At 36.7% G+C, this 25,312-nt stretch overlaps 1 protein-coding gene and 1 long non-coding RNA gene across 6 annotated transcripts in view; one reads left to right on the top strand and one right to left on the bottom strand.

Moving 5' to 3' along the window:
• The window catches only part of LOC116668025, a 35,524-nt gene extending 25,566 nt beyond the window's left edge, over positions 1-9,958 (top strand). For 2 of the 4 annotated variants that reach the window (XR_004325066.1, XR_004325069.1), the window contains exons 9-10: positions 208-316; positions 622-1,140. This is a non-coding gene — a long non-coding RNA (uncharacterized LOC116668025). Of the gene's footprint in view, positions 1-207; positions 317-621; positions 1,142-9,209; positions 9,379-9,457 lie in introns of those variants that run through there. The other 2 variants (XR_004325068.1, XR_004325067.1) reach the window with 2 other exon arrangements.
• HOOK1 (hook microtubule tethering protein 1) overlaps positions 1-25,220 on the bottom strand; it is a 57,352-nt gene extending 32,132 nt beyond the window's left edge. Inside the window, exons 1-8 of one of the 2 annotated variants that reach the window (XM_032494399.1) lie at positions 24,617-24,789; positions 17,840-17,925; positions 14,081-14,153; positions 11,291-11,341; positions 9,971-10,103; positions 4,877-4,944; positions 3,617-3,679; positions 2,573-2,656 (exon numbers count right to left, since the gene is read on the bottom strand). In XM_032494399.1, coding sequence (XP_032350290.1) covers positions 2,573-2,656; positions 3,617-3,679; positions 4,877-4,944; positions 9,971-10,103; positions 11,291-11,341; positions 14,081-14,153; positions 17,840-17,925; positions 24,617-24,679 — 621 coding nt within the window. In that variant the 5' untranslated portion in view covers positions 24,680-24,789. Of the gene's footprint in view, positions 1-2,572; positions 2,657-3,616; positions 3,680-4,876; positions 4,945-9,970; positions 10,104-11,290; positions 11,342-14,080; positions 14,154-17,839; positions 17,926-24,616 lie in introns of both variants that reach the window. The other variant, XM_032494400.1, reaches the window with a different exon arrangement.
• Positions 25,221-25,312: the final 92 nt, after the last annotated feature.

The following is a 25,312-nucleotide window of genomic DNA, read 5'->3' as shown; positions in this document are numbered from 1 at the left end:
AGCTGCAATTTGCTTCTAAACTTCACTTTGTTGTCCTCCCACGAGTCTACTTTATTGATGTGTTCTTATGAAACTGTTACACAACAGGAAGCAAAAGTTCTATTCTGACCTTGGCTGTTACCTTTTACCGGCTCTTGTCTTTTTTTTGTTTGTTTGTTTGTCTATGATGTTTACACAGATGTCAAGATTTTGTTTCTTTTCATCTAGGTTCATCATTTATTGACAGTCAAGATACCCTATTTGTTCTAGCACAGTGAAGACTTCTTGGACATTCTCTCCACTGTACCCCATGACCCAGCACATTTTCCCGTCTAAGGTACTGTTTTCTCCCCACATCACTCTATACAGCCTTGTGCGTGGTCAGGGAAGGGGGTGATGGGGGTGGTGAGGGCAGCTGTGCCAATGGGCAATCTTCTTGTAACACCTGGGCTAGCCCCTCACTTCTGAGGCATAAGTTCCTTACACTTACGGTTGGGGGAAGTATACTCCATTCCCATGGAGGAACTCCTCTGGGCATCACACCGGTTCCCCAATTCAGTGTGTGACCCCAGAGCCCTTGTTTCTATCAGAAAGAAACAGGCCCTTAGTTTCTTCTTATCTTTCATTCCCACTCCTCCGCAGTTCAAAGAAAATGAAGGACTCAAAGGGTGACTCTCCTTCTGGCTGGGGAGACTGCAGTGCGAAGTCTCAGGGCTTCTGCTGATTCCCCTGCATGGGCTGCTGCCGAGCACCCCCTCAACATCATGTGCCTGCTTCTTCCCTTGAGTACCAGTTTTTAATTTAATTTCATTGGTTATGCCCTTTTTCTTATTTACCTGCCCTGGGCGAATTTCTCTGCAGCTGATTTTTCTTTTTTGGTTCATTTGGTTACGTATTAAAAAAAGAATTCTCCCAAATTTTAAAATCACTCTCAAATGATATATGATTAAAAGTAAACATTTTTCAAAAACAATTTACCTTATGAAATTGGGGGATGTGTCATATACACTTGTATGAATTCCATGTTTTTAATAAATTACTTTTTGTTCTGATATATATTATATTTTGTTCTGATTATATATAAGTAATTATTAAATTACTTATATGTTCTGCACTCATTTCATGTGTGTAGCAGATAGATGAGCACTGACTCTACTTTGATACTAGAATTAAAATGCCAACACTTGGGATGTCTACACTTTCCGAATAAAATCAGATCATCACATATTCTTCATTATGTGTTACAAGCACTGAAATCTTTTAACACGGAATTTTGTGTTTACTGAATTAGAATTTGGCAGAAAATTGTATAGAAATCCTGCATGAGACTGGTAACACCTGAAGGAGTCAATCTTCTATTTCTTACATGAGGTTTTCCAGAGGGAGGATATGGTCTTATTTGAAAATAAAACACTGCAGATGCTGTGCATGTGTGTGCACCAGTCTGATGATATGTGAGGTGAGTGTGGTTAGGAAGGAAGAAAGGAGAACAGGTAGAATTTCCCCTAATTTTGAGCCACTAGCTTTGTTCAAATGTAAAATTAGCTTTGTTCAAACATAGAAGGCTAGTGTTCAAAGATGAAGTTAAAAGACCTGGATTCTGGAACTATCATAGCCCTAAGCTGAGTCACCCTGACCAAGTCACTTCTTGTCTTTACTTGAAAGCCCTTTAAGGTTAGAAATATTACCCAGCCCTATCATTCTAAATACTGATTTCATCAAGCAAAGATGATGCTACTACAACTCGTGACTTGTCCTCATACTTTCAGAGAGTCAACTATTTATGTACTCATTGTTTGAACAAAAAATACAATTTATCTATAGCATTTTACGATGTATAATTTTTCAAGACACTGTGTAATTTTCACAATTGCATTTTCATGTAACAACAATATACGTAAACATATATGTAGTGCTTCTATGCCAGGCCCTGCCTTAAGTGCTGTATGTATGCATACATTTAACCTTCATTATCCTCTGGGAGATATATACTATTATCACACTGTTTCTCGAAAGAGAAAAAGAAAGTATAGAGAAATTAAGCAATTTGCCTGAGCATATACAACCAGTTAGTAACATGACCAGATTCTGAATATAGGTGGTCTGGTTTGACAAATCTATCCCTTTAACTATTAACCACTGTCTCTCATGCCAAGTTTATTTTGCTAACATGTATGTGCACATGAGCACAAAAGTTATATACATGTGTTTACGTACACATACTGTCAGCAAAACAATCTTGGAACTCACATTTATTGGGGGTCAAACACATCTAAGTACTTCCATAAAGCACCTCGCACCCTATGAAGTAGATACTTTAATTTCCCTTTTTTACAAAACCACTAATGCCTCATCTAAATACTTGAAATTCTACAATTAGAATGATCTCAAAAAAGTAGTCAAGTCAGCAATTTTCAACTTAAAAAAATTTACAAAATTCATGTTTGAATATTCATGCGTATAACGAATCCTTTCAATGATCCCTCAATGAAATGAAAGCCAACCACCAAAACACTTAACCAATTAATCGCTTAACATAAAACTATTGTAAGTTTAAAGAGGCATTGTTCTTAGATCGGTTTCGTTTCCGCACCTGCATATCTAGTTCTTGGCATCTTTGCCTCAGTTCTTCTTTTTCTGCTAGTGCTTCCTGAAGTTCTTCCAGGGCCCTTTTAAGCTGAAATAGGTAATGTCCCAATTCTTATTAAATCGTGTTTTGACACAAATTGAAAAATACACTTTTATCACAACACAGTTATACATTGATACTGGAAATAGTTTTTACCTTTACCTATTAACAAGTAAGTCTTAATATGTTGTTTTCTTGTAAATAATATTCAGAGTCTCAGTAACATTTGAGTCTAAGGTCCCAGAGAAATAAAATTGTGTAAATCCTTGTGAAATATTTAAATAAAAAGAGTATTAGAGGATATACTGTTTAATTGTATCAAAGAAAAAAATTTAGAACACAGCATGTTTAAATTTAAACAAAACTTTTATAGAAAAAAAATTTAAGTTGAAATAATTCTTAAGATGGCTGGTGACATTCATGAAAAACAGGTGTCCAAAAATATAACAGGAAAAGTATTTGACGCATTTGCCTCTCTCTTACCCTTTCCCTTACAACCAAGACTGGGATATACATAGGAGGGAGTGCCTTCTTCCCCATGAAAAACATTCAAGTAAAACAACCAGGGAAAGAAGCCTTGAGCACAGGATCACTGAGCTATTTCTTCAGTATTAGAGGAAAGTAACCGTGACAAAAATTATATTGTGTTTTTAGATAAATTAGAATTTAGTAGAATTTAATAATTGTCTATTTAATTGTGTAACCACGTAGAATGGGCCAAATATGTATTACAGACGTCAAAAGGAAAGTTCAATGTCACTCAGCTCTCCAAACATGATCTTAATGTGATCATAAACATGATCATAAAAATCTCTGGAGACCAACAGTACTTGCATTCATGAAGGAACGCATACTTACTAACATTCAATTGAGATCTTATACAACAGAATATACAATGTAAATTTTGCAGAAGAAAATAATCTTGTACATGTTCTCCTACATAAGCCTTTAAGACAGTGATTACTTATCATTGTTTTCAACATTTTCCTCACATACCGAGATACTCACCTGTTGCTCTAATTCTCCAACAGCATCATTTGCAGGGGAGCTCAATATTTCTTTACTCATCAACTAGGATTAAAATAGTAAAATTAAGTACAATAAAGTGATGTTTATGCAGTAAAAATATTTACTTGAAAGGACAGTAAAAAGGTTAATATTTAATTTTTCCTTGTCTTAATTTGATGGTCCTTATAATACTATTCAAACAAAAATTTTACAGAGGTTTAAGCTAAACAACACAATGTTCAAGCATTATATTAGTGAAATATGTAGATATATTTAAAACACTTCTGTGCTGAAAAGTTATATTACAAGTTCTAAAAGATGAATTACTAAATAAAACTAGTTAACAAATTAAATAATTAAGAAATGATTCTTCCATAACATAAATTAACACTTTTAAAATACTCATTTAAATACAAGTGAGGTAGCAAAATTCTTAATGTGAGAAGTCATTTTAAAAGTAGGAGTTATAATTATATGAAAAAAGGATCCTGTAAAATAACTTTTTGCATATGAAAGGCAGATTTATTCAGGCACAGTGATACTCTGAATTGAAACCAGCCATGCAAACTCAGAGCACACACACTCCTGAAGCACTGCACGTGGTCTCCCTCTAAGACGGGCCCCTCCGAAACTGTGTTTCCCTCACTAACACTTACTCAGCTTTCCCTCAGGCTTCCTTTTCACTCCACTTCATCTCAGCCTTTCAGTCTGGTTTTAAGAATGAACATGCACTAAATGAATTCTGAATCTTTATGGTTCAATTTAGATAACCAGATCGCCTCGGACCCAGGTTACTGGCTTTGAAACCTAAGTATTATCACATCTCACATTTCTCACATTTCTGAAAATGCATGAGATACACACATATTAAAATTTCATAAAAGAGTGCCCTAGCTGGAAGAAAAACAGAAAAGGCATGAAAATTCCCATCCTATTCCCTCCTTTGGGAAGAGGCTATTTATCCTGCTTAGTTGACGTTATTTAAGGAAACTTGACTATCAATACTAATTTCAATCAATATTAATTTATCTCTTAAAATGCAGAGCTACTAAAATTAGATTTGAATTCCTTATAAGAAATTTTGAAAACAAACAAAACAAACCAAAAAAAAAAGGACAGCACAACAGCCAAAGATAAGTAAACCCACAGCAAAGGGCAAGTTCATACAGCAGGAATATACATATTCACAAAATTTATATGAACAGTTTTATAGAATTTGATTTAGGATTTTCATACATACGTGATCATGATATAACTTACCTCTTGAATAGCAGTCATGACCACATGTTGAACAGACTCTTCCAATGTCATTATATTTTGAATATGTTCTATGATTAAAGAAAAATATCTGAAAAAAACTACTCTTCACCCATAGTACTTTAGCTATTCAACTAACAATATAAAAGTTCATTTACCACACATAATTCTTTATGCAAGTATATTAGTTTTCTGCAAGAGATGTCCACTGAAAACAAGTAAGACAAATTGAAAATATTCATATAAATATTCTTAAATGTTTTAAAGAAAACCTCTGATAGAAGAGAGAAAGAAGAAATTAAAATTAAGCTTAAAACAGTTATGACAATTTCTTCCCTCCTGTTAAATATTCAGTATTATGGGCTGAATTCACATGTTCAGGCATAACACAGAGATACTGCGGGTTCAGCTCCAGACCACCCCAAAAAAGCAAGTATTGCAATAAAGCAAGTCACAAGAAATTTTTAGTTTCCTGGTGCATATAAAAGTTATGTTTATACAATACTGTAGTCAAGTGTCAACAGCATTAAGTCTAAAGAAAAATGTACATTTCTTAATTTAAAAATACTTTATTGCTTAAAAAAAAAAAAAAAGCTAAACCATCATCTGAGACTTCAGTGAGTGGCAATTTTTTTGCTGATGGAAGGTCTTGTCCTGATTCATGGCTGCTGACTTATCAGGGTGCTGGATGCTGAAACTTACGTGGCTGCAGCAACTTCTTAAAATGAGACAAGTTTTCTACATCCATTGACTCTTCCTTTCACAAATGATTTCTGTGTAGTGTGCAGTCCTGTTTAACAGCATTTTACCCACAGTAGAAATTCTTTCAAAATCCTCTCAAATCTTAATGCTGCTTCAGCAACTAAGTTTATGTAATTTCTAAATTGTTTGTTGTCATTTCAACAATCTTCACAGCATCTTCAACAGTAGATACCATCTCCAGAAACCACTTTCTTGGCTCATTCACAAGCAGCAACTCATCTGTTAACATCTTCTCATGAGATGGCAGCAATTTGGTCGTATCTTTAAGTTCCACTACTAATTCCAGTTCTCTTGTTATTTCCTTCACATCTGAAATTACTTCCTCCACTGAAGCCTTGAACCCCTTAAAGTCATCTATGAGGGTTGGAATCAGCTTATTCCAAACTCCTACTAATATTGGTATTTTGACCTATTCCTACGAATCACCCATGTTCTCAATGGCATCTAGAAGGGTGACTCCTTTCCAGGTTTCAATGTGCTTTGCCCAGATCCATCAGAGAAATCACTATCTGTGGCAGCTGTAGCCTTACAAAGTGTATTTCTTAAACAGTAAGACTTGGAAGTCAAAATTACTCCTTGATCCACGGGCTGCAGAATGGATATTGCGTTAGCAGGCATGAAAACACTAATTTTGTTCTACATCTCATTGAGAGATCTTGGGTGACCAGATGCCTCTCAATGAGCATCAGTGTTTTGAAAGGAATCTAATTTTCTGAGAAGTAGGTCTCAATAGTGAACTTAAAACAGTCAGTAAACCATGTTGTAAACAGATGTGCTGTTATTCAGGCTGTGTTGTTCCATTTACAGAGCACAGGCAGAGTAGATTGAGTGTAATTCTTAAGGGTCCTAGGATTTCTAGAAGGATAAATGAACATGGCTTCAATTTCAAGTCACCAGCCACATTAGCAGGAGTCAGCCTGTCCTTTGAAGCTTCGAAGCCAGGCATTGACTTCTCTTTTTTCTAGCTGTGAAAGTCTTCCAATATGAGGCTGTTTTGTCTTCACTGAAAATCTATTGTTTAGCATAGCTGCCTTCATTAATTTTCTTAGCTAGGTCTTCTGGATTACTTGTTGTAGCTTCCACATTAGCACTTGCCGCTTCACCTTACACTTTTATGTGATGGAGATGGCTTCTTTCTTTAAACTTCATGAAGCAGCCTCTGCTAGCTTCAAACTTTTCTTCAGCAGCTTCCTCACATCTCTCAGCCTTCACAGAATTGAAGGGAGTTAGGACCTTGCTCTGGATTAGGCACTAGCTTAAGGGCATGTTGTGGCTGGTCTGATCTTCTATCCAGACCACTACAACTTTTTTCATATCGGCAATAAGGCTGTTCTGCTTTCTTATCATTCATGTGTTCATTGAAGTAGCACTTTTTATTTCCTTCAAGAATTTTTCCCTTGAACTGACAATTTAGCCAACTGTTTTGCAGAAGCCTAGCTTTCAGCCTGTCTTGGCTTTCTACGTGCCTTCCTCACTAAGCTTAATCATTTCCAGCTTTTGATTTAAAGTGAGAGATACAAAACTATTCCTTTCACTTGAACACCTAGAGGCCACCATAGGGTTATTAGTTGGCCTAATTTAAATACTGGTGTGTCTCAAGGAATAGGGAGCCCTGAGGAAGGGAGAGAGATGGGGGAATGGCTAGTTGGTGGAGCAGTCAGAACACACACATTTATGGATTAAGTTTACCATCTTAGATGGGCGCAGTTCGTGGTACTTCAAAATAACTGCAATAGTAACATCAAAGCTCACAGACCACAGATAACTGTAACTAATAATAATGAAGAAGTTTGAAATACTGCCAGAATTACCAAAATGTGACACACAGGCACAAAGTGTGCAAATGCTGTTGGAAAAATGGTGCTGATAGACTTGTTGGACACAGGTTACCATGAACCTTCAATTTGTAAAAACTTCAGTAAAGTGAAGCACAATAAAATGAGGTATGCCTGCATTAAATGAATTCTTAAAATATAAGCCCCCCAAAATAAATAAATGTTAAAAAAATAAAAAAATAAAATAAAATATAAGCCCAGAATGTTTCATTCTATTACCTACTCACTGCAGGGACGTTTTCAATGAAGAGACTCCTGCAAACATCTGTATGACAGTCACCGAGTCTCATCTTAAGGAGATCCTTGTACCTTACCCTGCCCCTCAACACACACACACACAAATAAGATAAGCTGATTCTGTCCCAATAGGAAATGAGCAATCAGGAGAAAAAGCCTTTCCTGTACTTGCAGATTTAAATTCCTATCAACTGTAGGTTCTCCAGCTAAAACAATTTCAGTAACTTAGTATTTTCTAATACTGTCATTGTTTTAATGATTCTTCTGGAAAACATTTAAATGTTCTCTAAATCTTTCTTTTATTTGCGAAGCCAAGAACTGGACATAGATTCTGGTACACACCTGACCACTAAATGCTATGGGGCTGTGCTGGGAGGAAGAATCAGTTCGGGTGCATATGAAATGGAATGATTTCGTTTAACTGAATTTTTTTGGTTAATGGAATGTTTCAAGTCTGCTGAAACCGTCACAAAAATTCTCTTTCCCCACCAAGACAAAAAGGGTATTGTTAAACAAACTAGTTCATTCTTTTCAGACTAAGATTTTTGCAATACTTTTGAATCGTTCTGAACATCATTTCTCACTTAAATGTGTAAAAATATGTTTATATTGTGGATGTGTTTTGTTTTTAAATCTTAATTAAATTACTGCAAGTTTTTTTATCTGCTCACTCCTAAAAATTGAGACTCCAGACACATACCTCAAAAAATAAATCAAATTAGATAATCCTTTACTTTTTTAATAGTGAAAATTAAACAATTTCTTTATATTTACTTCTTGCAAAACTTTACTTATGTATCTAGGAACTGAATCTCCTTTTAAAAAACTCAGGATAAAATTGCTAAGTAATGCTTAGAACTAAATTATGAAAATACTACATACTATATTTCTAGGAAGCAACAAAATCATAATCTAAGGGAAAAGTATAGCTTAAAATGTCAATTATAGCTTAGAATAGGAAGAACTGACTAATTCACAATAGAAGAAATGAGATAAAGGAATAGATATTAAACAGTACAAACAAAATTGAATCAAAGCAAAAGACTGGTTCTTTGAAAAAGACGATTAACTAACAAACATGCAAAAATTAAGCACAAAAATGTTATAAATAAGCAGTAATTTAAATAAAAACAAAGCATTAAATGAAAAAAAGGATCTCAATAACAGAAAATTGCTAATTTATAAATGAATTACTATTTTCAACTTGTAATTAAACATTTATATAAGTTTTAACTTTCCATGAGCAAATAAACATTTACTTTTATAAAAAAAAAACACTAATCTAGACATCTTTGACATTATCCAGGAGAAATAAAAGCCTGTGGGGTACTGACGTGCCCTAGAAAAAGCTGACAGTTAATTACAGAGATGGACTAATATCAGTTTTCTGATACCCAACCACTTTTTTATTGATAAACTATAGTTGATTTAATATATTTCATGTTTCTCCTTCTTAAATTAATTCTTGTTGAATTTATCTTGTCTCATACTTTTTTCATTAGTTAGAGAACACTGAATGCATTTTCTAAGGTTCTGGCTGAAAGTATTTTACAACCTTAAAGCACCCACCAGTCTCTTATAAAGGTGATGTACTAAGGCCAAGTTTGGAAGAATCATGCAAAAAACACCAGCATCAAAACTCTCATCCCCCAGACTCATGCAAGCCCCTGAGTAAGTAGATCTTGGTCTGTTCAGTTCATCATTTCATTCATTACTATTCCACCAAAAATGTTCTTTTTGTATTCAGCAGGATCTGGATCTCTGTGTTTAGATATACCAATATAGTACACCAGTTCCATTTATGCCATCAGACTGCTTATCTGGAGGATACACTGGACAGGCATTCTTCTGAAAAGAGCAGAATATCATCTAAAGAAGCCTGGATTATAATTTAGTTGCTGCATATTCATTTATGAAAATCTCAGTCAACCTATGGTTATCTTCCATGTGAAAGAGATGAGGTATCAAATAAGTACAATTTTTATTGGATATCCACTAAGTGCTAACCACTGAACATACTAAATTAAACAAATTAAAACAGTTTTATTTAGCCACTGAATACGTATCTCAGAACCCAAGTACAATTAGGATATTCAAGATTCATAGCTTTTTAATGGCAGAGCTATGCTCAAATTCAGATCTTCTGGCTTACATTCCAGGGTGCTTTCTGTCAACCTTTAATAGTATGTTTTACGCTATTTCCTAAAGCAATGCAGGTTGTTTCTAGAAAGGAGATATCCTCCAGTGTATGAAATTCACTTACCTTGCTTCTTTTCACAGTTGACTGCACAACCTAAAATAAGCTGAAGCAACCTCCCAAGCTCCACAGAATCTGAAGATTCAGTTATTTGGTTTAAATCAGGGATAAGTTCTTCAGAAATCTGTTGCCCCAAAAACTGCAGTGTTGAAACAATAAATTAGATCACTCATTTATGAAAGCTACAAAGAATTTACTACATTTAATTATTACAAGGAAAATAAATTACAGTTTCATGAAATGACTCAGATAAATTAACAAATAATAAATCCACAATTATTGACTGAAACCAGTCAGCAAAGTTCAAGAAACCTCATAAAATTCTGAGTAACCAACCAAAAGCAACTAAAAGGTTTTATACCAAATATCCTTTGATCCCACTATCAGAGAGAGGACTTATTTAAGAAGTGCTGGCCTGATTTATTATAAAAAACTAATGTCTTGCCATAACAAATAAACAGATTATGTTAAGTCAATGGATATTCATAATATTTTGATATATATTTGATTAAACAACAAAATAAACCATCACACTTTGACAAATGAACAATAAGTCTAATGGATTAATCTTTCTTGGCTTTATCTTTTTCTTTTTTTGATTATTTTTTTCAGGTTACTAAAAAGTTTTCTTGGCATTAAAAAAAGCTTCAAAATAAGTCTTAGGCATTAGTGAATTGAAAAATAATAGTCCTAAAATTATTTGGAATAAATTACAAGTTCATTTGTGCGATAACTTTGAAAAAAATAGAAACAAAAATCTTTAATGGCAAAATCAAACCAAAAGCTTTCACACATCAAGCAATAAAGTCTTATATCAAATAATTCTACTAGAGACTGTGCTATGATGCAGAATAAGGAAAAAATAGTTAAATAATGTACTATTTAATGTGACTTTACACTACTTGCATTTTGAATTTTTTCCCCAATTTACTTGCACAACCATAATTTTACAGTGTATCTTTGCTGTTGTTTACATTGGAAAGAAATGTGAAAATAATGCTTCACATAGAAAATTACTCCAATTATAAGATTCTACTTTACAATACTGCATAAAATCAAATCACCTAAAAATGAAGGTAATTGTATTTGAGAAAATAATTAAGCAGTATCAATATAGAAACATTATTTTACAGTAACATATTAAGTTTTAGCGTTTTTATGTTCACAAAATTTTACTGTTCTAAAAATGGAAAAAAACATAATATATTCTAATTATGAATTATATTCCAGTAAAATGTTATAAACAAAAAGCCAAGCCATTTTTCAGTGTCAATATAATTATCACATAATATTTTATATTTAAACAAAGTCAGATGACTTTCATACCTCATTGTAATAACTCATAATTCCTTGAAGTACCTTCTTTAAATTACTAGCCTAATGGAGGGGGAAAAAAAGAATTAAATTATTTAATATGAATAATGAAAGAAAATGTATGTCAAGCTGAAAGACAATAAAAACCTCCCCCGATAAAGATAACAAAAATGTGTGTTAGAGTTCTACAAATAAAAGTACATGATAATTTTTAAATATCAAAGCTTTATTCAGACTTTGATTAAAGAAAAAAAATGACTTCATGTTTACATAGTTTAATCAAAGTGATTCTATTTAAAGTGAGCCACAATGAGCTCAAGTACCAACTTTAAAGATTTAGCTATAAGCATGTCCATCGTCAGCCATGAGGAAGTAACGGAGTCTAGACTTTCCACCACAAACCAGAAAACAGAACAAAATACAAGGAACATTGTTTTCAAGCTTTAGCCAAAATACAATATAGAACTCTAATTTCTGACAGAAGAAATGCAAAAAAGATGAGCCCTACACTAGTCTAAGATCTCTCTAGAAGCAATTCTGATACCACGGCATAAAGGAGGTGGAGGCTAAACAAAGCCTGATGTTCTCATGGAGTTGAGAAGATGGACATCAGAAGTTCAGGAAGGTCAAAGTAGTCGGAATTTGCAGGGCAGATGAATAAAGAAGTGAGAACTATGGAAGAGAAAGCGTTCCAGAAATATTCATAGTAGTTCCTTTGACTCTTTGGCTAAGTACTACTTTGCATATATGTGAGTGAAACTCAATGAGAAGAAACAAAAATAATTTGCAAGGAAAGAACAATCCAGGGAACTATAAACTGAATAATTCATAAAGCTGCACGTGGCCAGAAACTGTTGAAATTCCCACCAGCCAGAGTGAAGAGACTGTGCTATACAGACAAGCATTCACTAACGACCCCGAAAAAGGTCACAGCTTAGTAGTGGGTCTAACCTAGCCCTAGAGGAAACAGTAACTCTCGATCTGCCTTCCATCCCCTAAAACCATGAAGAGGTCAAACTGACTCACAAGTATCTTAACTACCCACAAGAACAAAATCCAACACTCTTTAAGGGAACAAAAACACCCAGCACTCAACAATAAAATTCACTGTCCAGCATCCAATAAAAAACTACGCCTGTGAAGAAGCAGGAATATGTGGACTATAATGAGGAGAAAACTCAGTCAATAGAAGCAAGCTCAAAAATGAGAGATGAAAGAACTAGAAGATAATGTTACAACTGCTAGTTTAAAAATGTTCAAGGATTTAAACAACAGGAATATAAGAAAATAAATGAAAGATTTTGTTAAATAAAAAGAACTAAATAAAGAGACTGTCAATGGATAAAAAAGCAAGGCCTATTAGGTGTCTACACCACTTTCAATATAAAGACATAAAAAGACAAAAGAAGAGAAAAAGATACACTAGGCAAAAATAATCATAATGAAATTGCAGTGGCTACATTATTAGTATCAGACAAATTAGAGTTCTGAACAAAAAATATTACCAGGGACAAAGGAAGGCATTTCATAGTGATAAGTAGATTAATTCATTAAGACAAAAAAATTAACATATATAAACCTAGCAACACATTCAAATTACATGAATACAAAATTAGCAGAATTGAAAGAAGAAATTGACAAATCCACAATCATCATTAGAGATTTGAGGATTCCTACCCACTTAATTAACAGAATAATCAGACAGATAACCCATGAGGATATAAAGGATGTAAACAGTACTATCAACAAAGCTGACATAATCCTTACTTGTAGAACTGCAGAATACACATTATTTTCGAATGCACATGGAATATTCACTAAGACAGACCACATATTAAGTCATAAAATAAGTCTCAGTAAATGTAAAAGAATTTCTCAGAGTATGTTCTCAAAAAAAATTAAAATTAAATTAGTAATTAATAAATAAAAGAAAGATACGTAGAAAATCCTCAAATATTTAGAATTTGAAATACCTACTTCCAACCTACTCATGGGTCAAAAGAAAATCACAAGGGGAATTACCAAATATTTTGAACTAAATCAAAATAAGAAAATAGAATGTCAAAATGTGTGGGATGTGGCTAAGGCAATGTTCACTATTAGGGAAAAGTGCCTAAAACTGATGATTTATGCTTTAACCTTAAAAAGAAAAAGAAGAGATGTAAAGAAGAAAGGAAATAATAAAGATCAGAAAGGTAATCAATAAAACAGAAAACAAAAGCTAGTTCTCTGGAAAAAAGTCAGAAACTTGGAAAAACATCAAGTCACACTTATCAAGAAAGAAAATATAAAAGGCAGAAACGATCAATATTAGAAAAGACAGAGCAGAAACAATTCAAACATCCATTGTCAGGTGAATGGCTAAAGAAATTGTGGTAAATCAGTGTAATGAAATACTACTCAAAAAAAAAAAAAGAAAGAACGAACTACTAACACAGGCAACATGGAAGAATCAAAAAATTAGAGTTGAAGAATACCTAAGAGTACATAATGCCGGAGTCCATTTATATGGAACTCTAGAAATGACATCTATAGTGATTTGAAAGCAGATCTGAGGCCACCTGGGACCAAGTGAGGAGTGAGGATTAACTGGGAGTGGGCACATGTGCATGCTTTGGATTAATGGAAATGTTCCATATGTAATTATGATGGTAGTTACATTAGAACACACATTAGTGTCAAAACTCAAACTATACACAGTGAAATTCACCCTTCAGTTAATTTGAAAAAGATTTAGTTGAGTTTAGTGCTAATTTTAAAACCACTGTTTACAGCACTCATTCTACCATTCATTTTGCTTACCTTTATTCTCCAGTTGTCACTGATATCCTCTTTAATTCGGCTTAACCAAGATTCATTGAACCAAGCTACATCACTAAAACAAAAACACAAATGTTGAGCATTAAAATGTTTTTACTACATTAAAAATGCCAAATTTAATCAGTAGTTATTTTCTATCTTAAAGCCTGTCCTTAATAAGAATAGTGAATATTATTTAAATGAACCCATGGGATTTTTTGTTATTCCTAAGAGTTTGTTTTTGAATTTCTCATAATAAATTACATCATTAACATATTCAACTTAAGAAATAATTACTAAATATCTCATACTAGGCACACTGGTAGCAGGTGGATGTAAAAGTCCCAATCCTAAAGGGATAAAAAGAAAACATTGTAAGGTGTCTATTATGTATTAAGCACTGTGCTTGATGTTTTCCAAATTAGATCATTTAAATATCATAGTGAGTTGGCCAAGGATCTATTATTCCCAATCTTACTCTTCAGTGAACTGAGGATGAGACAATAATTTGTCCCAAGTGATGCTAGTACATGGCAAAGTTTAGTTTTAAACTTGTAAAGTCCTATATTGATATTGAAGGCCAACACAAAGAATTGCTATATCAAATTTTTATGTGTTTAATAAGGTCTTGAAGGATAACATCTGACTATAAATAGTGAACTGTATTAATAGATCCCATTCTAAAAAAATATTTGGATGCTTGCTCTGAGTAAGGAATTGAGTAAGATGAATATGAAGAATAATAATTTACTTCCTGACTCTTAGAGAATCAGCTATTAAAGAGAGCAAGTAAAGAGCACAAATAACTATACTCAAAGGGGAATGTGATAAATGCTTTAAGGGGTAAACAAGTACCAAGAAATTAGAGTATTAGTGCTCGAAAAGGTCTTAAAGGGCTCATTTAACTTTTACTTTACAGATAAGCCAGCTAAAGTGAGGAAAGAAATTAAAGGGAATTCTTTCCAAGGTGGTAAATTCCTGAAATTAAAAATGCAAAGCTAGAACTAGAAAACAGTGCCTAGCTTTTCAGAAATCATTCTGTCTCAGATGTGCTAATACAGAAGATACTCCTTCTGATTAGAGTAACCAGAACTGGTTTCACCATTTTCAATTCATTTGTTTGGAATTTGTAACCATTTTCTTTTGAGCAAATTAATGTTAATTATTTTCAACTTCTCCCAGATGCTAAGGCTACAATTACCAAAATAACTTACCTAAATGCATAAATTATATATTTTAACCAGGTATTTACTTGAAAAGACTGAATTCATTTACTTAATGAGTCAAAAATTTCAAAGTAAATTTGCTTTCTTTTTACATCAGATTAAGTAAAAGACGTATAGCCAGTTATGATGTTTAATTTTATGTGTCAATTTGGCCAGGCCGTAGTACCCACATATTTGGTCAAATATGCTTGGATGTTGTAGTAAAAATATATTTTAGATGAGATTAATATTTAAATCAGTAAACTTTGATTAGAGTTGACTACCTGCCATAATGTGGGTGGGCCTTACCCAATCAGGCGAAGGTCTTAAGAAAAAGATTGACCTCCCCTGAGAAAGAGCAAATTCTGCCAGCAGACTGCCTGTGAACTCCAGCTGCAACATCAAGTCCTCACTAGACCTCGGCCTGCTGGCCCATCTACCCTTGTGGATTTTGGAGTTGTCAGTTTGTACAATCCCATGAGCCAATTTCTTATAAATTTCTCTCTTAACCTGTTTGTGTGCGTTTGTGTGTGTGTGTGTGTGTGTGTGTTTTTACATTCTATTGAATACATAAACATCTTACTGGCTCTATTTCTTTGGAGAACCCTGATCACTACACCAGTCTTCTAAGTGACCCTAAAAAAATCTTTATATATGATTCTATAATTCTATAATTACATTGTAATTACCTTTAGAAAACAGATCTAGAGATAATCTTAGAGTGTTTCATCCTTTTGTCTTGCATTCTTACTTGTCTTCCTTCCCATCTCAAATCAACTTTAGCCCTGTCTCAGTCTGCTCAGACTGATACAGCAAAATACCACAGACTAGATGGCTTAAACAAAAGAACTTTACTTCCCACAGTTCTGGAGGCTAGGAAGTCCAAAATGAAGATGCTAGCAAGGTAGGTTTCATTCTGAGGTCTCTTCTCTTGACTTATAGGTGTTACCATCTTGCTGTGTGCTCATGAGTTTAATTACTTCCTTAAAGGCTCCATCTCTAATATAGCTACACTGGGGGGTGAGGGCTTCAACATATAAATTTTGAAGGGACACATGCAGTTCATAATACCCTAACATCTCCATAAAAATATATCTCCTGCTTTCTTTCTTATAAACAAATTCATCCTTCTCAAACAACTATAACGGCAGCCACTATTAAACTAGCCATCCAAGCTCAGAACTTTCAGGACATATTCTTTTATTTTTTTGCCTTGCCACATATATATGCCTTAACTTGACTCTTGGCCCCAATAATAAGCTCCATTTCTTATATCTTCCTGAACTTCAGTGAAACTCAAGCGACACCAAATAAGGGACCACTAAGGAAGGGCAATGTGGTCCAATTGTTTTCAATAAAACTAAGCAAGAAACACTACACGATTTTTAACTCCACTCATGGTATTTGTCTTCAACAATTTTACCAATTAAATACATGTTGTGGGTGGAATTACGTCCCCAAAAAAGAAATGTTCGAGGCCCAACCCCCAGCACCTGTGAATGTGACCTTACTTGGAAATAGGGTCTTTGCAGATGTAATCAAGATAAGATGAGGCCATACTAAATTAGGGTGGACCCTAATCCATTATGATTCTTGTCCTAAGAAGAGGAGAGGAGACACAGACACAGAGGGAAGACAGCCATGTGAAGACAGAGACTGAGAATGGAATTACCATGCCACAAACTAAGGATGCCTGGGGCTACCAGAGGCTAAGAAGCAGCAAAGAAGGGTCCTGCCCTAGAACCTTCGGGGGGAGCATGGCCCAGCCAATGCACTGAAACAGGACTTCTAACCCCTGAACTCTGAAAGAACAAATTTCTGCTATTTTAAGCCACCCAATCTGTGGCACTTTGTTATAATTACCTTAGGAAACTAATTCAGTTGTAGTTACAGTTTCCCCCAATGTGTTTTTTAAATAACAATGGCTTCTACATATAAAAAAGAGACATAGATTATGTTTTCAGACCAAAGATAATAACTAAGGAACTGCAGAACCCTAGCAATAATTCCATGCCTCACCATGGAAGTCATATAGTTCGGGCACTGATTTTTTTTAAGAGTTTATTATTTAGAAGCATACCTGCCTCAGGCAAATAATGAAAGCATTATTCATTAAATGTTGCTACTTCCTTAAAAAGCAAAATTCCCCTTCTCATTTTCAGTAACAACTTTGATAATATTAATCTCCAGGCACTGACACCTTAACATGACAACGGTATAACTGAAGAAAACATTACAAGAAGTTGCACATACCACTCATTAACCTATTTCTTCCCCAGTTAGTGTAACTTGTGAACATGACCAGAACAAATTTAAAACTAACACGTCTTGAATAGGTAAGAATATTGACTGCTCATTTAATTAAGACGTATGTATATGAACAAGCAAGAAATAATCAGGTGGTAAACTTTGTTTCCTAGCAAGAATGCCTTGGTACCATAAGCCTGTCATCGCGGAAAATGATGAAGTTTCAGTAACCTTTAGAACACAAGTCTAGATTTTCTTCCTTGGTATTGGGCTTACAACTGTTTCAGAGAGGGTCCAGCACACTACTTACATCTGATGAAGCACTTGTGCCATGGCAACTCCATTAGTCAGCTGTTTGACATCCTGACAAGGTGCGGCAGTCTTGAATGTCTGCAGCTAAAATGACATAAAGCAAATTACTTCACTACCTCTTTATACCCAGAGGGTAGCCTTACTGCCCCTAACCCCCCGAAAGTTTATATATATAAATGAACACGAGAGAGAAAAATAGCTAACACTTGTCCTGCTTTGTTTAAATTCAGACCTTGCCAAACAAATGAAACTATACTATTGAGTTTCCATGGCTGTATAATATTTTTATAAAATACTTAACATTTCATAAAATCATAAAATATTATACCTAAAATCATCAAATATATTAATGTCAAGTATGAAGTACTTCAGAGTTTCTGAAAGTGACAGTAGAGAACCCTTAAGATAGTAAGAGTCTATGTTTCATCTATTTTTCGGAGAATACCATCAGGAAAAATAAATTAACATGAAAACCTAACATTTGCATGTTAAAACCTCACTTGTTTGGTAGGAAAACCAAGGCTAGGACTGTCAAGTCTAAAACTACTTAGTGCACCGATAAGCTCTAAAATCAGACAGAACTTCTGCCTCCAACAGTTACCCTCAGAGGATGAACAGTCCGGGGTCTACCCACCACATCAAGTTGTTCCTATCTAGTCTGGCTTTAGATATTACTAACTTTTCAAACCTCTATTTGTTAAACATTCATGTATATATGAAAAATAGCAGTGGAATAAGCAAATACAAAATAGAAGCATTTTTATCTAAAAAGCAAATACAAGATTGAAGAATTTTTAAAAAGCAAATTAAAACAGTGCTAAGATGGATTATATACTTTCTAGAAATCTCAACCCATAAAAATCTTAAATTAAATATACTATGATTCACTCTTCCCACACATATTTATCTCCTTTACTATTCAATTATAATTCCTTAGTTTACCAGTATAATACACCTTTAGTGCTTCTGTGTATTTTGAGATTCTTTAAGTCTGTCTCCATTATCCTAATACAACATGGAAGAATGACAGAGACAAACTAAATCTAGCCACACTTTTTTTTTTACATTTTTTAATTGAGTAATAGTCATTTTACAATGTTGTGTCAAATTCTAGTGTAGAGCACAATTTTTCAGTTATACATGAACATATATACACATTCATTGTCACATTTTTTTTTCGCTATGAGCTACCACAAGTCCTTGTATATATTTCCCTGTGCTATACAGTATAATCTTGTTTATTTATTCTGCATTTTAAAATCCCAGTCTGTCCCTCCCCACCCGTTACCTTCAAAGCACACAAAGATTCTTTACTGAGCCTCTACCCTATGTGGAGCACTGTAGTATAGGGTGGAGTTACAAAGGAAAATCACGAGGTTTCTACCCTCAAGTAGTCTTAATCAAGAGTCAAGGAGAGGAGAAAGACATAAATCATTTCTAGAAGATGGCATTTCTAGTCCCATTATTGTAGTATGCACAAAATGCTCCAAAATATATGAGAATCAGCTAATCTAATTAGGGCTTGTACTTAGGAAAGACTTCTTAGAGATGATTCCTGAATGGAAGGTCTTGAGTAAAGGAAGGGTCAGGGGAAGGAAGGGTCAGGAAACAGCAACATAATAAAAGCACAAATATACAAAAAGAGGTGGTATTTTTAGGCAACATGTGGTTCAGTATTACTGGATTTCCAGTGCAAAGAGAGACAACCAAGGGAGTTAAAAACAGGCACGGGTCAGGACTCCGGAGATTCACGGCAAGAAGCTTGGACTTACCCTTAACAGTATAATCTACATAATGGGGAAACAGTAGGATAGTTTCTACCTCACCTTACAAGATGGCTGTGAGAACTGAATAAATGAGAAAACACAGTGTACTTAGATCAGTGCCCGGCGCACGTGGTACAGGCTCGACAGCTGGTAGCACATTAGCTATGAGTCAGGGTTTCTCAAAGTGTGGGGTCTAAGAACAATGCGTATCAGAGACTCCAGACATATTAAATCAGAAAATCCCAAGTGATTCTTATGCACATCGTTAGTATGTTTTGAGTAGCAGCAAAAGTGGCACAGAGAATGAGAGCAAGTAGCTTTATGCTTGAGTCAGTTCGAAGGTTCTGGCAACAGTCTTGTTGACAACTGGATAGATGAGATTAGTTAGGGTAATGTGGACTGGGAGGACAGGATGAATTCATGGAATATTTAAAATGTAAAATAAGAAGGACTTTGCTGTCAGGTGGATGCACAAGAAAGAAAAAAACCTAGGGTTTAGGGCATCTTTAAAAGGAAGATAATCATACACTTGCAGGTAAACGGCAAGCTCCTGTTTTTCAATCCTTCCTACTTACACTTTACCTCATTAACAATCTACAAAAGGGATACGACTAGTGATTTTAAGAAGACAATTTCATGAGGCACAGAATATTAGGCAAAGCAGTAAAGAACTACATAAAAGGAGTAAATGCACTGAGTAGTTGCCTCACTGCCCACCATGCCCAGGATAAGGTCAGTTTCTCCTTCTTAAAGCCATGGGAAGTGTTTCTTGGAAGTTTTAACACTGGTTGCAAAATAAATTAGGTAACAGAGGATGTCATTTAATGTGGCTAAACTGAAAGACTCTATAACCAAGAAGTGTGAAGAAATTTAAAAGCTCAGTGGGGGGGAATGAGGCCAAAGCAGAGGAACAAAAGAAAATGTATTCTTTCACACTACTCTTCACAGAGTGAAGAGGCAGAAGTCTTTTTAGTGAGGGACCCAAAAAGGACAGACAGGGCTTCCGCTGCTAAACACAGTGTTGTGGCATATAACCATCTTAACTTTCTTCTTTATTTTTAAATAAAGCGAATAATCAGAGATTTATCAATGCTATTCCTGAACTGTTTCAATACAAACATCAAAGAAATCAAAGGAGGAAAGGGGTTTTCACAACTGATAGCCAACAAAAACTCAACCTTGGGTCAACTTTATTCTCAAATTCTCCTCCTCCAGCTGCTCATGTCAGAAGGAAGATCACTTCTTTGAGTTTTAAGATCTTCATAAAAATGATTCAGCCTTTCATATTTTGGTTAATTTGGGCATATATTTGGTATTGGTCTTTCCTTTACCCCCCTGTCAAAGTCAAAACATGCAGGAGCCAAGTGAACCATTAAAAAAAAAAAACTGGTCCGACACTCTAATTTTATTGGTGAAACTTAAGTCCAAAGATTTATAATTTTCAACTGTCACAGAGCCAAGAGGCAGAATTAAACTTATCTTCAACGCATACTTTGTGAACTCTCATATGGTCGCTCCACCATATAAATCAACTGATGCCCAAATTTATCCTTCGCCCTGAATTGTTTGCTAAGTAGCAGTAAAACATTTCTAGTAACTAATTATTTTATGATGAGTTTCAAATTATGAAATCTAACTTTTTAAAAACTGCCCCAAAGAGGCATCTCTTCAGCTAACCAACCTTTCCTGATGACTTCCTAATTCTGTTCATGGTGTTCTGCTGTCCTAGAAAAAACACCACCTAGTGCTGAAATAGCACACTTCACTATCAAGTGTTTTCTCACCTCCATTATTTGGCTCCATCATAACTTTTTATTTTATATCTCCTACTACTTCCCTTCAACATGCAACATTACTTAGTATGGCAGGGAGCACATTAAGAGACCAGGGAAATCATGACAAAAGTGTCTTTCACTACCTCCTTTCAATCCATCACCAAAGGAGACCATTTATATTAGTGCTAGGGGGTCCTCCCCTGTTTCTGGAAAACTCATTTCCTCTAATTTCTACTTGTTGAAAGTTATCAGTCATTTATGAAACATTAAAAAATTCACCCCAGTTGTCTACAAAAACGTATATACTTAATGGTGAAATATTGAAGGGTGAAATACTGGTCTCTGAGGACCAGGACCAAGACAAAGATATTTACTATCACTGCTTTGATTCAATGTAGTATTGGAGAGCCTAGCCAGTTCGTGTTCCTGGGGACAGAGCAGAAAACAGGTCAGACAAGGGCTCTGACCCCAAGGAACAAACAAGTTGACTTCAGAAAATGTTAAGTATTATAGACACAACAGAAAGGGTAGGAGTAGGAGACTAGGTAGGTCACTCACTATCACAGAATCTCATTGAAAGATGACAAAAGACCCAAAAACTGAATAGTGGGAAGAAGCCAGCCACTGGAAGAATCATAAGGAAAACAGGTAGAGGGAAGAGAAATTAAAAGCCCTCATGCATTAAAAAACAAAAACAAAAGCAAAAACTTAACTTCCTCAAGAAACAAAGTCAGTGCAGCATGGCAGACATGGGGGAGTGTGCATGAGGGCAGTTTGCAGAAAGTTGGGGAAGTGAGGTTAACATCAACAGTGCAGTGGCAGGCAAAGGTAAAATAAGATAGCAAAGTTCTCTAGGAATCGTGCAGAGAGGTAAAGAACAGCCTAGAGACAGGTACCCAAGAAACTAAGGCAGAAGATAATTTTACAAAGGAACCATCCAGTGAGATAAGGATAATACAACAGTTCCCAGTTTGCCAAATCCAGTAAGTGAAGGCTTTAGAGTAAGGAGCTCAGGTGCAGTGGGTAGAGGAGCAAATCAAAGTTCAGAAAGTATAAAGGGCAAGTATTGAAAAGGAACCTCAAGGAATATGACCATGAAGGTAAGGGGAATACAGTGTGGTGTTCACAGGCAGTGGTGGCTTTCTTTCTTTCTTTTTTTTTTTTTTTTTTTCAGAGAGGGAAAATTTGAGCAAGTTCACATGCAGGAGAGGAAGGAGCCAATGGAAAGGAAGAAGTAAATACTGAAGGAAGTAAATGACAGAGAAAGTTTTAGAAGAGGTAGAAGGTGGATAATGAGCCAGGGTCAAAGAGAAGGTGGTCACTTTCCTGATGGGGAGAAGGGTTGGGGCTCAGACAGGGTACTGATAAAGGTTTGCAAAGAGAAACATGAGAGGCACTGTGTGGTTATTCTTATCATAAAGCTGGGCAGTGTTATGGGAACAGAAAGATTTGGCTGTAGCAGCATTTGTAGAGGCAACAGTCTGCACATAAATTCCATTTTCTCCACAATGGTCCAGCAGCCTGAGAGAGAACTAACTGGAGAAGCAAGCAACCAATTATACTCTGTCATTTATGATTCCTTATCATTCTTTATGTTATTTTTAGAGTTTTTAAGGAATTTTGCCTTCCAATGTAAAAATACATAGCTCTGCCTACCACTTTAATTAAAATGGAAAGTTCTTTGATTATTCTTGATATCTTTCTTCCTTGGCATCTTATACAAAGTAGGAACTCAATAAATACTGATTAAAAGAATGGATATGGTCACATAATATTTTAAGACACCGAAATACCATTCAAGATAATCCTATGCTTCACCACCACCTTATATATGTCAACGACATCATAAAGACTAAGCTTACTACTTAAGTCAGAAGTTTAGAGCAACAATGCAACAGATTAGGACACACCCCTTAATTAGTCACCAGTCATAATAAAGCACATCATTAGAAATAACTGTTGCCTTGTTTCATGACAGTCTTAAATATGGCATCTAAACTGCAAGATATTTTAAGTGAAAATACAAATTGGCGAATTGCTTTTAATTCAGAAACCCCACATGCCTGCAGTCTACTTACAGCAAAAGCTATTTACCTCCAAAGAATAAAAGTTGCCTTAAATTATGGTTATTCCCAATAGACTTCCCACACTGCCAGAAACCTCCCTGATTTCTCATTCTTCTGAATTACAGGCGTTGAGAGATAGGGAATCTCATCAACCAATTACCACCTCCTTATCCAGTCTGTTTACATTCCATTCTGCACAAACTCTCCCACACAAAACTAAACAACTGCTTGGTGAAGAGCATCATTAACAGCACCTGGTGGACCATGGGGCACCAAACTTGCCCATTATGGGCTAGAAGCCACACCTGAACGTTAGCTCTCTGATCGCTGAGGGCCTCCAAAAGGTAAGACATTGTTTTCCTGACAATACTGGGGACAGATCCTGCCAGTCCAAACCCAACACAAATTAATATAAATACGAAGCACGGATAAATGCAAACGAAAATGCCAAGTTTTTTTCTTTAAAAAAAAAAATGCTTGTCCATTGGAAGGAGAGGGAGACCAGTGAGAAAAAAGAAGTATGGGTCCCCACCCAAATATCTCTTCTCCACGCAGGAAATACGTGGAAAGGCCTCTTCTAAGGGGCTTCAACAAAATTAGAAGGCTTGGGGTGAAGCACTGATCCACAAACTAAAACCACCTCTTGGCCACCTGTGTCCAAGTAAACGCAAGGTGGTTGGAGTGGGAGGGAGGTTTCGGAGGGAGTCTTCACTCTCAAGTGGTCCAAAGGTCTCTATGGGACGGCTGTTCAACAGACAGATGGCAAGAGAGTAGGTGGCCCAGAAAGTCTACGGCTTGGGCACAGGGCAGGGGAGGAAAATGGGACAGCGGGGAGTAAAGGGATGGGCGCTAGGCTCCAGCCACAGCTGTTAGAAGCACGGTGAGGGGGGTACGGCGAGCCTCCTCCGTCCCCCCTCCCCTCGCCACGAGCTCCCTTTACCCTGCCCCCGCCCCCCAAGACAGAAACACATACACTCACAGACACATACCTGCCCTGCGACCCGCAGGTGGCACTGTCGGGGTCAAGGGCGACCGGAGGTGCGGAGCGCAATACGTGGAGTCAAGGGCGCAGGTGGCCCTCGCTCCTCCGCAGGCTCACTTGGGGAGAACCAGGCACCCCAGGCAACTCGCCGCAGCCCTCCGACCCACTTCGCCCCCTTGTACTCACCCAGATGATGAGGCTGTCGCACAGGGGCAGCTCGGACTGCGGAAGCGGCGGCGTCTCTTCCATGGCCGGGACCGCCGTCGACTACGCCGCTGACACTGACACCTCCCTCCTCCCCGCGCTCCCCCAGGAGCTGGCGTCGACGACCCGCTCGCCCGCCAGGAGAGCTCCGTAGCCAGGCCCAGCGCCCGCGCCGCTCACGCGCGAAGCCTCGCGCTGCCGACGTCGCCAGCGTAACCCGCTCCTCGCCGCCGCCCCCGCTCCGCCCCGCTCCGCTCTGGCGTTCGCCCCCTCCCTCGTCTGGCCTCTGCCGCCCGGCTCCGCACCTGAGCCCCGCCTCTGCCCCGCCTCTGCCCCGCCCCTCCCCTCCCTCCCTCTTCCCACCCCTCCTTCCCACCGCACACCTCTCCCCGCCGCACTGAGTGACCTGGGCGCGCACCAGTCACAAAGAACGTAGGTGCCCGAGAGAGACGGGTGGGGCGGGAGGGGGCAGGAAGAGCTGGAATAGGTTGCGCAGAGGGATTGCTGATTGGACACTACCTCTTGGATTCCGACCAATCAACGTGAGGGAAGACTGAGCCTGAGGGTGAGAGCACGAGAGGGTGGGACGGGGTTTATGACCTGGCAGGTGCAGTGGGGGCGGGGGCGGCGAGCGCGCGTGCGCGACGGGCTGTTGGAGAGGCCGAAGCTCGCGCAGCT

Source organism: Camelus ferus, chromosome 13, assembly GCF_009834535.1.
Source record: "Camelus ferus isolate YT-003-E chromosome 13, BCGSAC_Cfer_1.0, whole genome shotgun sequence".
In the NCBI taxonomy this organism is placed as follows: domain Eukaryota; kingdom Metazoa; phylum Chordata; class Mammalia; order Artiodactyla; family Camelidae; genus Camelus; species Camelus ferus.
This window is presented reverse-complemented; position numbering and strand designations above follow the sequence as displayed.